The 11,335-nt window shown below is 63.2% G+C and overlaps 1 protein-coding gene across 2 annotated transcripts; it reads left to right on the forward strand.

Moving 5' to 3' along the window:
• Positions 1 to 968: 968 nt before the first annotated feature.
• On the forward strand, positions 969 to 5,370 carry PLPP2 (phospholipid phosphatase 2). Of its 2 annotated transcripts, none has more exons than XM_005531210.3 (6): positions 969 to 1,121; positions 2,962 to 3,113; positions 3,404 to 3,681; positions 3,866 to 3,923; positions 4,034 to 4,210; positions 4,304 to 5,370. In XM_005531210.3, the coding sequence occupies exons 1-6, from the start codon at positions 1,070 to 1,072 to the stop codon at positions 4,439 to 4,441; spliced, it is 855 nt and encodes a 284-aa protein (XP_005531267.2). In that variant the 5' UTR covers positions 969 to 1,069; the 3' UTR covers positions 4,442 to 5,370. The 2 variants fall into 2 exon arrangements, with proteins under 2 accessions (XP_005531267.2, XP_014115401.1); XM_014259926.2 differs by lacking the exon at positions 969 to 1,121 and adding an exon at positions 1,550 to 1,668.
• Positions 5,371 to 11,335: the final 5,965 nt, after the last annotated feature.

Consider the following 11,335-nt stretch of genomic DNA (forward strand, 5'->3'; position numbering starts at 1 on the left):
GCGGTGTGCCAGGGCCCCCACGGCACTGGAGGGCAGGAGGGAGCTGCACCGGGGCACATCAGGGCAAGGGAAAGCCGGCCCGTGGTTCTGTTCCTCTCCTGGAAATCCAGGGCAGCCCGAGAGCGTTTCCAGCTCTCTCGGCTTCCCACAAACAGCCTTGACATTCTCCACAGGCCACTCCCCCTGCACTTCAATCACCCGCAGTTATCAGCCATGGGTGGTTTCTGTATTATTTGTTTCCTTACCCAGACATCCGGCATGGAGCGAACAACCGGGATGCGACTGTCCCTGCTCCCACCAGGGAATTCTGTGGGACCTGTGCTCCAGCCTTTGCTCCTGTTTCCATTCTGGGTTTCAGCATGTCCCCAAACCCAACGGGAAGCACCGGGAGCTTGTTCTGCTCCCAGGACGTCTGAGGCCCAGAAAATACAGCCCAATATCTCAGCGGGTAAATCAGCTCCCGTCTCACCCCGTGTGCTCACCCCGGTGTCTGCTGCATCCACAGGCTCCTGGATGTCCCTGCTCCCCCTCAAGAACCCATCTCGCCCCCGAGCCAACCTCACGTCTGCTCTGCACAAGCCGCCACCAGTGCAGCCAGCACGTTCCAGGGGAAGAATTCTCCTTTTTGCCCCTATTTTCTTTCCTCGGGACATTGGCCCGAGGAGGGCGGGACTCGGGCGGCTCCCAAAGTGGCCTCGCTCGCTTTCTTCTCCCCCTTCCCCTTGGCGCAGCGACGGGAAGGAGCCGAGCCGAGGCAGGGAGCCCGGCCAGGCGGGGTGGGCACCGGGGGGCTCGGGAGGGCCGGAGCCGCGGACGCCGGAGCGGGGCCGAGGAAGCGGTGGCGGGCGAGTGGGCTCTGGGTCCAGAGAGGCCCCTGCCCTGCCGCGCCCCACACCTGCCCCGGCCCCGCCGCTCCCGCCCCTCCCCGGGCCGGGCCGGGCCGGGGAGGGGGCACCGGCTCCCGCTCCGCCCCGCCCCGCCCGCCCGGACTTTACCTCCCGGCCGGGCCCGCGCCGTTCCGGGCCATGTGAGCCGCGGGGCCGGGCCGCGGGGCCGCAGCGGCTGCGGGATGGAGCGCAGGAAGGTCTTCGTGGCGCTCGACGTGCTGTGCCTGGCGGTCGGTGAGGGCTCCGTACCGGCGCCCCCGCCGCGGGCGGCTCCGGAGCGTCTCCGCGTCCCGCGGGTGCCCTCGGTGGGGCCGCGCCCCGGGCCGGGGCCAGGGCCGCGGGCGGGACCGTGGGTCCGGGTCCCCCCCTCGCGTCTGCCCCCTCTGGCCCGTGGCCGGTGCCGCCGGGCCGGGGACAGCGTGGAAGCCACCTGCCCGCCCGCGGTCCGGGCCCCCGGCCCCCCACCGAGAGCCACCGGGGGCGGGCGGGCGCCGCCTCCTGCCCCAGCCCTGCCGGGCTCCGTCCGGGGTCCCGGTTCTCGGGGCCGTTCCCTTTTCCGGGAACGATCCCGCGGGGGGGCGGGAGCCCGGTCTGTCCCTGGCTCTGCGGGAGGGTCCCTCGGCTCGGGCGGCACCGGGACGCTTCCCCCGCCGCCCTGGCCGCCTGCCCGCCGCCGAGCCCCGCGCTCCGCGGGCGGACGGAGCGGGGCCGGGGGCTCCGCAGCTCCGGGCCGGTGGGTTCGGAGCACCCCTTCTAGGACCCCCTCGCCCCCCCAGTGCGGGTAAATATTTCTAAAACTGCCGAAAGGAAGTAACGAATTAAGACGGACTAAAAATAAAGGCCCCGATCGGGATCGCGGCTGGAGCTTCCCTGGCTGCGGGGCGGGGGGAGGCCGGGTCCCGGTGCCGCTCGGAGCGCTTTTCCCTCCTGTGGGCCGGTGCTTTATATTTTTAGGGGAGCTTTTTTTGGAGGATGAAATTATCCAGAAAGAAAATTGGTGTCTAATTTGAGCTGAAAATGGACGTCTGAGGTGTGCGGGGAGGAGGAGGCGGAGGGACTGGGGCCGGTTCCCTGCTCCGGCCGGGGGTGGCGGGGCAGCCCCCGGTGCTTCATCCCCGCGCTCGCTCGGCGAGCTCAGGAGGCGGCGGGACCCCCGGGGCGGGGACGGGCGGGGACAAAGGTGCGGGCTCCCGGGAGACGGAGGAACAAGGGGAGGCGTAAACCGCCGAGAAAGGCGGAACTGGGAGAGGAACCCGACCTAAGGTGGCCTCCGGGGAGGGGGCCCGCTTCCCTGGGGAGCGTCCTGGAACCCGAGCTTGGCTGTACCTGAGCAGGGATGGAGCAAGGGCAGGGGGTCCCATTCCAGCGGGGGGCTGTGCGGCGCAGAGACCCCCAAAACCCCTCTGGATCTCGGGGACGGTTCAGTCCCTGGTGAGCTGAGCCAGCCAGCGCAGCCTCCAGAGCCCCGAGGAGCCGGGGGAGAGGAGAGGTTGGGAGAAACAAAAGCTGTGGGAGGATGAGGAGGGCAAACCAGGTGCACTGGAGTCCCACTGTGCCTGGGCTGGGTCGTGCACCAGCATCTCCCAGCGCTGGCTCTCTGGAGCTGCTGTGAGGGTTCTGGGACCCTGTTTTACCTGGGATTGTTTTACCTGCTGTAAAACAGGTTTGCAGGATGCCTATGCTCATTAATTTTATCAGCTCTGTATTCCTAGGCTGAAAGACTGGGCAGTGTAAGGAGAGGGCATGGGATCAGGCCTCGCCACTGTTGTGCCTGGGGAGGAGTGGGGCAACCACAGAGGCTCTGTGGGTGCCCGTTTGTGGCCGTCTCGTGTGGTATCTGGGTGCTGCAGGCATCTGTGAGCTCTGATAGGGCCCTATCGCTGTCAGGGCAGTGCACTGGTGGGCTCAGGTCCTCCTGCCCTGCGTACAGGTGGCTCAGGGCCTCATCCCCTGGGGGGGATTCCTCCCTGGCATCAGGGAGCAGAGACTTAGGGATGAGAGATGGGTGGTGCTGTGTGCTGGTGTGGAGCCTGCTGGCCGCTGTCCCCAGGCCTCATCTCTCTCTGCTTTGCAGCATCTCTGCCCTTCATCATCCTGACCCTGGTGAACTCCCCATACAAGCGAGGCTTCTACTGCAACGATGACTCCATCCGCTACCCCTACAAGGCAGACACCATCACCCATGGCCTCATGGCCGGGGTCACCATCAGCTGCACTGTTATCATTGTAAGGAGCTGCCACCCCCTTTCCTCTAGGACAGGCTCATGCTGACATGTTGTATCTGGAAGCTGGGGCCCAGCACAGCCACCTCCAGAGCCCTGGAAGGGCAACAACACCCTCAGCTTGAGACCCACATCCCATGGGACTGGTTCCCTGCAGGGAGGGGGAGAGGGCCCGTGAGCTCCTGTGGCAGGTGGATGCCAGGGGCTCCTCTGCTACAGAGCCACGACATCCTGCACCCCTGGGGAGCTGCTCAGGAGCACCCAACTTCACCTTTTGCCCCCTGGTCTCTGCAGATCTCGTCAGGGGAGGCATACCTGGTCTACACTGACCGTCTCTACTCCAAGTCAGAATTCAACAACTACCTGGCTGCTCTCTACAAGGTGGTTGGGACCTTTCTCTTTGGGGGGGCCATCAGCCAGTCCCTGACCGACCTGGCCAAATACATGATTGGCCGTCTCCGGCCAAACTTCCTGGCTGTCTGTAATCCTGACTGGTCCAAGGTGAACTGCTCCATCTACGTGCAGCTGGAGAATGTCTGCCAGGGAGAGAGCAAGAACATCACCGAGTCCAGGTGAGCCATGGTGCCGCAGGATATGTCTCTTCCACCTGCCCAGCAGTGCTGGACTCACAGTGCCAGCCCCAGATGGGTATTGAGGCTCTCTTGTTGCAGGACAGAGCCTGTGGAGGGGGTAGGGGTCTTGTGGGGACCAGCTGGGGGCTCGCTCCTGGCCTGACCCCTCCTTTTTGCCCCACAGACTGTCCTTCTACTCGGGACACTCTTCCTTTGGGATGTACTGCATGATGTTCCTGGCGGTAAGTGCCGTGCCACAGGAAGCCCCCACGGGTCCCATGCCCCAAGCACCCCATCCCTGGGCTGGCTGCTGACCCTGCCCTGGGTGATTTCTCCCTTCTTTGCTGCCCAGCTCTACGTGCAGGCCCGGCTGGTGGGGAAGTGGGCCCGGCTGCTGCGTCCCACCATCCAGTTCTTCCTCATCGCCTTCGCCATCTACGTGGGCTACACCAGGGTGTCCGACTACAAGCACCACTGGAGCGATGTGCTGGTGGGGCTGCTGCAGGGGGCTCTCATTGCCGTCCTCATTGTGAGTGTCCCCTGTGCAGCCCTGCTGCTTGCCTGGGCTCCTGCTTGGCCTGACACAGGTGTCCCCAAACCGCCTTTCCCGTCTCTTTTCCAGGTCCACTACGTCTCTGACTTCTTCAAGCAGCGTCCCCCGCGGCAGTGTGAGGAGAAGGACCCGGAGCGCAAGCCCAGCCTGCCCCTCACCCTGAGCGACCCCGACCACAATCACTACAGCTACCGGGGTGCCCCGTGAACTGCAGACCTGCCCCTTGCCGTGCTCCTGGCTCCGGGGACAGGGACTCTGGCTCTGTATTAACCATTGGCTCCACGGCTCTGGTGCCTCTGGCTGACACAAGTGGGACAGCCCTGCCTGTTCCCGCTCCCACAGCGCCGCGGCGCCTGGCTCCCCGTGCCCGTGGTGCTGCCGGTACCTGGCGATGCCCTGCCCGTGGGAAGGGGATGTCCTCACCCACTGTGCGTCTGAGTCACGCCCCAAGGCTGCTGTCCCAGCCCTCCGTGTGGAGGAAGGGAGGGAGGGGAGAGTGGCACACGTGGGGGTGGATTTATTGGGCTGGCAAAGCACACTGAGTGAAGAGCAAACTCCCTTGGGAAGTCTGAGATTGCCTGGGCCGAGTGTGTGTTGTCCCTGTCAAATTATCCAGCCATACAAGTACAAATCCTCACAGGCACAGAGGGAGGAGGACAGCTGCTGGGGCTAGCTATACTTTTTTGGAAAGGATTAAAGCAATCCAGAACTCTTCTCTGCTCCATTGATTACCTTTAAGAGCAGTCCTGCCCGCCAGCAGCTGCTGTGAGCAAAGGGTACCTGGGCAGGCTCTTCTCTGGCTGTGCCCAATTCTGCAGTGCTGGGAGCCAGAGCTCTTTGCCCCCTGGCTGCTTCATGCCTGGCTTGGGCAAGGGGATGCTCCAGCCTTTGTCCCTCCTGCAGCTTCAGCTGATGCTTTAGGGTGTGTGGTGGGGCTAGGGAGACATTTTCTGTGGTAAAGGAAAATGGGGATGTGGAGCTGTCCAAATGTCCTGGGAAGGTGGGGGCAATGGGTACAGAGCAGTCCCAATCACTGACACGTGGCTGCCTCCAGCACTGGAGTGCTGTGGGTCTCTTTTTAAAATACATGCATTTTCATTATGATGTTGTTTTTAAATTAGATCATCCTTAAAGAATGTCTGTGTCAGGCCTGTTCTCTTTTTTCATGGATGCTCCTGGCCATGGAGTGGATGGGCTGAAGTGTTTGGGGTTTCCTTTTCCCAGGGAAAGGTGTCTGAAGCCCCTCAGCTGTAGGTGGGGGCTGTCAGGGCTCCAAAGCCATTCCCCCAGTAGCCCTGAGAAAGGCTGACCAGGGCTGCTGGGAGCAGCAGCATCCTCGAGCCAGGTGCTCCTTGCCTGTGCTGCCTTTGAGGTGTCACGTTCACGGGGGCTGTGCTTTGGCTGGGCAGCCCTTTGAGCCGAAGAAGAGATGTGGCCGGTGTGGGGCTCCAAGATTCCATCCCGGGCAGGTCCATCCTGCTTTTGCCCTGATCCAGGAGCCTCCTGCAGTCCCCAGCATCGCGGCGCTGCTCCGCGAGCGAGGAGGGAAAGCAGGGAGAGGCTCTTGGAAAAAATGACGCTTTGTGCCTGCAGCTCTCGGCTGCTCCGGCAGCTGGAGCCGAGGGAAGGCAGGGAAGGAACTGAGAGCCTTGCACCAGCTGACCTGTGTCCCTGTGCTGCCCGAGGGCTGTGGTGGGGACAGCTGACAGAGCCAGGCTGGGGAGCCTGGGGGCACTGAGCCTTCTGACTGCTGGGAAGAAATGAGGGACCCTGGGAGGCGGCACCCTGGAAGCCTGAGGGTCCCCCCAGTCCCTTTGGGGGTGGGATGGGCAGTCCCAGGGTCAGCTCTTGCTCGGTGAGTGCAGCTCCTCTGTCCTCCTGGGAACAGCAGGGAGCCCTGGGCTGGCTGCGTGGTGTTGATGTGCTTGTGCAGTGTGGGTGACTCCAGTCTAGACAAGCCCTGATCAAAAACAACCTCCCTGTGTGGAGGGAACTCCCTTTCCCTGACGCTACTTTTCTGTTTTCCTCCAAGAGCCTTCCCACAAGTACATCCCTGCTCCCCCAGCAGGGTCCTTCCCCCATCCCAGCCCTCCAGGCTGGTTGTTTAATATCTGTTGGTGTAAAACAAAGCTGAAGAAGTGCCAGGGCAGGGCAGCTCTGCCTCAGGGGTTGCAAAGAAAGCTCTGCAAAGGCACAGCAGCTCCCGGAGCTGGGCAGTGAGGAAAAGCCCAGGTTTGGGAGCTGCCTGCTTGATTTTCCTTTGGCCTGCTGCAGTGCCCAGCAACTGCCCCAGTTCCTGGCACTGCCTCGACAGCTCCTCTGTGTAGCCAGGAACGTGCCTGCTCCCTTCCCTTGAGATCTGATTGCGCCCCTTGGATGCAACTCTGGAAAAACCAGCCGGGCCACAATGCCGCAGTGTGCGGCTCTGGAGGGCAAGGCCGGCTGCTGCATGTTGGGAGCTTGGCTGCTCCATCCCCCGGCTCACAGCTGTGCCCGCTGCAGGATGGGCTGAGACCTGATCAGATTCGTGGCATGCCAAGCCACACGGAAACTGCAGGAGCTCCAGAGCCGTGTCCAGGCACGGCAGCCTGCTCCAGGTGTGCTCCCTGGCCCAGGGATGCTGGCAAGGGGCTGCCTGTGCTGGCTCCTCAGCCCCATGGGAAGGCAAAGCAGGTCCCTGGTCTGCTGTGGAGTTTGGGATCCATCCTAGACCTGGTCATGGCTGAATGCCACAGCACCCTGACAGTCCTGCTGCAGCTGCCAGATGGACCCTGCTGCCTTGAGGGTCTGAGCCCCTGGAGAGGCTGGGTTGGGCTCCTGAGAGGCTGGTACTGCTCCTGCGAGCTGAGGAGAGGGGAAGCAGGGTGCAGAGGTGGAATGAAACCTGTGTGCTTCTTTCTTGGTTCAAGGCTTGGCCTTGTACCTTGCCAGATGGGTCAGAGCTGGTAAGAGCTCAGTCCATCCTGTTTGGCAAGTCCCAGGAAGCCCCTCTGGTGTTCAGGGTGAGTCGTGGCCCTGGGCAGTGTGATGACTTGTGACTGGAGCGTCCACCCTTTTAAGTGGGTGACTCAGGAGATGGGGATCCAGTCCTGGTTGTGCTGGGGCAGATTTTGCTGCGGGCTGAAGCCAAGCAGCGCTGGCCTGCGAGGCATGGCTGGGACCTGATGAGAGCTGTCCTGTTCCCCGGCGTCAGCAGCTCCACGCACCAAGCACTCTGCCAACACGCCTCCCTTCCAAAATAAGCTGCTTCTGGCAGCACACAGCCAGGATTTGGCTTCCAGCCCTGCTCTAGAGGGGGCCCGGAGCTGCCTTCCCCAACCTGTGCCTCCTGGCTGTTTCCCACCGTGCCACGCAGCATCCTCCCTCCCTTCTCCCTGGCACCTGGGACTCGTGCCGATTCCACGGGCTTGGATTGTCCTGGTCCCATCCCCGGGTTTCTCCTCGCTCTTGGCTTCTTTCCCCGGCTGAGCGGGGCAAGAGGCGGGCGAAGGGCTGAGCTCCTCTGTGCCTGCAGCAGCTTCCAGGAGCGGGCAGCGGCCCTGCCAGGAAGGATGTTACTCATCCCCTAAACATCCCCTTCCCTGGACGGCAGCCACGGGAGATGCTGCGGCCAGATGGGCCCGCGGCTCAGGAGCCTGAGGTGGCTCCGGCTCGGGGATGTGCTGGGGGACACCGCTGCCATCGCACCCTCGGGTGGGATGTTGGCAGCCCCTGCCCCAGGGCAGCCCCGGCAGCGTGGGCCTTTCCCCCTGAGTGTGGTGTGCTCGCGGAGGCGCTGGGTGCCGGCCCAGGACGCGAGGAGGTGGCGGCGCTGGCCCGCGGGGCTCGGAGGGGACGGCGGGGACGCAGTCCCGGCTGGGGTCTCCGAGCGGCCCCGGGGGCACCGGCCGGGAGCGGGCACGGTCCCGTCCCGCCGGGGCGGCAGGGGGCAGCAGGAGCCCGGCGGAGCCGCCGAGCGCCGGTGCTCCGGTGCCCCGGCCGGAGGAGCCCCCGGTCCCCGCAGCGCCGCCGCCCAAGCTCCGGTGCCGCCGGCGCTGCCCGGTCCGGCCCGTCCTGCCGGGACTGCGTGGATCCAGATGCTCCCTCCAGCCTCTCTTTTTCTGCTCCTTCTGCTCCTCCTCCTCCGATCCCACCAGCGCTGCCTCCCCCTCTCCCTTTAATCGACGTTTCCGCTGAAATGTACCCGGTTCCACGGGTTTCTTTGATCTCACTAAGGGAAGAAGGGGGCTATAGAAGAAATTAAATCGGCGCAGAAGGAGGAAAGGCAAGAGGAAAGCACTCTCGGGGGAGGTTGTTAAATGTCGCCTCTTTCACACCAGAGCAGCAGGCAAGAAAGAACCTTTCCTGGCCGGTGCCTGTCCCGGGTCACCTGCGCTTGGCGCTGGCCGGGGATGCCCCGGGGCAGAGCAGGCGCTGGGGCGGCTCCGCTGGAGCCGAAGCCGCCGCGCAGGAGCCCCGGCCCCGCTCGAGCCTCGCTGGCATGCGGGGAGCTGGCAGCCGAGCCCGGGGAAGCAGCCAGAGGGTACGAGCAGCAGTTTTGTTTTCTGCCGCTTGCCAGGGTCCGCGCAGAGCTGCAGCGCTGCCAGGGACGTGCTCTCGAGAAGAGCTTGGCTGCTGAGCCCCGGGCCCTGCGGGGTGGCTGGCTCTTCCCCACCGGCCCTGGCTCCTGCTCAGGGGCAGCTCTGACCTGTGCCTGCGGGTGAGGGGGGTGTTCCTGGGTCCTTTCCTGCCGCGCTGCTCCCACGGCATTTCTCGCGAAGCAGAGCAGCACTGCCAGGCCCCCCGTGGCTGCAGGTCCCTCCGGTCACGGCAGGGATCACCGTGCTGCCCGCCCGTCCCGCCGCTGTCTGAGCACTGCCCGCTGGACACCCAGCGTGCTGCCAGCCAGCTCTGGGTGCCTGTGCCGGACACCCAGCGTGCTGCCAGCCAGCTCTGGGTGCCTGTGCCTCTCCCGGGCCCACTCTGCCCGGGATGCGCTGTGGGAGCAGCCTTGGTGATGGATGGCATTGCCAGAGCCCTGGTACCAGGGATGGGACAGAGGGACTCCGGGTGAGGACAGGAGAAGTGTCACTGACAGGACTTTCCTCACCTGGAAATAGCGTTTCCCTGTCCCTGCCAACATCGCGGTGATGCTGCAGCCAGGGGGGACAGCCCAGCCCGTCCCATTTCCTGAATGCCTGAGAACGGCACAGTGCGCGGGGGCTGCTGCAGGGGGGCTGTCCCTGGGGCACAGGGGATCAGCAGAATCCTTGCTGGGGTGCCTGTTCTCTTGCTCTCCCTTGGTCTCTCCACTCAGCCAGGCCCTCACATGTGTCTTGGACCCCCTCAGCCCCATGGTGTAATGCTGGGAAGCAGAAGGGCAAGGGGGACAGGGTTCCCAGGCTGGGGAGAGAGGTTTAGAATAGAGATGTGCCTCAGTCCAGCTCTAAACTGCTTGCTTTTTTTATTTTTTTCTATTTTAATATTTTGACTTAACATGACCTTGGCCAAATTATTTCCCCTCTGTTTGAGATTTATGGGCCTCCTCCAGAAATGATCTGTTCTGTCTATGAAAATAGACATCGTGCTGCTATTACATTTTAAAATATAATAAGGGTTGGGAGACTGCTCTTCTGCTGCTCTCCCCAGCAGCCCCCCTCTTTCTACAGAGCACAAACCCCACTGGTTGCTGGTGTGGGGCCAAAAGTGGTGCAGTGAGAGCAGAGGCATCCCCAGCTCCAGAGTGGAGGAGTCTCTCCCTGTCTGCCCTCAGCAGAGCTGGAGTAACGGGAGATCTCCCATCTGAGATCGCAGCTGCTCTCAGAAAATCCCGGGGCTGCCAGGGAACAGACTGGGCAAAATGGGGCTAAATGAGCTGGGCTTCCCACGGTGGGACTAAGGGCGCTCCCTGACTCGGTAAAGGCAGCAGAACCCGGCTCGAAGCTGGAAAATCCTGCTCCCAGCCCGAGGGGCCAGCACAGCCCATCACCCCCGGACTGCTGAGTCCTTTGGGCAGGCGCAGGGTGGCCCTTGCACAGTCCTGCTCTATCTCAGTGCGTTTGTTGAGGTTATGATTGTTATTGTTCTTTTCTTCCAGAGGCTGGAGGCAAGTTGCTGTCGCTGAGGAGGGCCTCTGGTTCTCCCAATCCGTACCCTGCCAGCTCTGCTGGCAACCGGCGTCAGTGGCCGGCCACGGTCTGTCCCGTGAGCCGAGCCACCGCTGCCTTTGGACGGCCACAGGACCACGAGGATGGAGCTGTGGTGAGGAGGAAAGGGCTGCTGGCCTGTTCCTGGATTAAGGTTAAAGAGGGGGAGAGGCAAACAGACTCCTCACAGCTGCTGCTCCTCAAATGTTTTATTTCCTGCTCAGTGTAAGCCTGGATTGACCTGCAGCAGCAGAAAATGTCGAGCAACCACCGATCTCCCTGAGAGGAGTAAAACCATTAGAAAATCCACGAGGAAACCCGAGTGGGTTGTGAGCGCCTGGGCCTTGTGGCTGGAAACACGGGGAGCTCTGGGAGGACCGTGACAGGGCTGGTGGGGGTGCGGGGGGTGTTGTGGGGCTGCTGGGACAGGGACATGGGGCGTCATTTTCCCAGTGCAAATATCTGCCCATCCCAAGGGACGTGGGGTGACCGCAGGGAGCTTGGGGCTGTCAGACCCCTTTCCTGGGGCTGGGAAACAGGGCTGGCCCAGGAGCCTTTCCCAGGAGCTCTGTCTGGCAGAGGGATGCTGCCGCTCCCCGGCACGGTGCAGGGAATTCCCGGTGAGGCGGGACCTGCAGCCCGGGAAGGGATGTGTGGGTGGTGTCGGGTTCGTTTATTTTCTTAATTAAAAAAAAAAAAATAAACAAAATACCCAACAACAAAAAAACAACAAAGAGGGGGGGGGACGGACACGGAACGGGACACGACGACTTCTTGTGTTTACCAGCAAAAAGCCCCGAAGCCGAGCCGCCGCTGCCCGGGGCGGCGGGCGCAGCGGTTCCGGTGCAACTTTCGGCTCCGTTTTGCGGGCAAAGCTGCGGTGCCGGAGGCGGGGGTCCTCGCCGCGGGTCTGAGAGGGGCGGTGCCGTGCCCCGGGAACCCGCTTGGGGTGGCGGGAGCGGCCCGTCCCCTGTCC

The sequence above is a fragment of the Pseudopodoces humilis genome, chromosome 28 (genome assembly GCF_049639895.1).
Source record: "Pseudopodoces humilis isolate 2021_Gansu_Grassland_sample_001 chromosome 28, ASM4963989v1, whole genome shotgun sequence".
NCBI lineage: Eukaryota > Metazoa > Chordata > Aves > Passeriformes > Paridae > Pseudopodoces > Pseudopodoces humilis.

What these genes read in the sequence shown, in the direction of transcription:
- PLPP2 (XM_005531210.3), top strand. Translation starts at nt 1,070, where the DNA reads ATGGAGCGCAGGAAGGTCTTCGTGGCGCTCGACGTGCTGTGCCTGGCG. An exon ending in AAGAACATCACCGAGTCCAG is followed by an intron (nt 3,682 to 3,865) that starts GTGAGCCATGGT and finishes TTTGCCCCACAG; the next exon opens with ACTGTCCTTCTACTCGGGAC. An exon ending in ACTGCATGATGTTCCTGGCG is followed by an intron (nt 3,924 to 4,033) that starts GTAAGTGCCGTG and finishes TTTGCTGCCCAG; the next exon opens with CTCTACGTGCAGGCCCGGCT.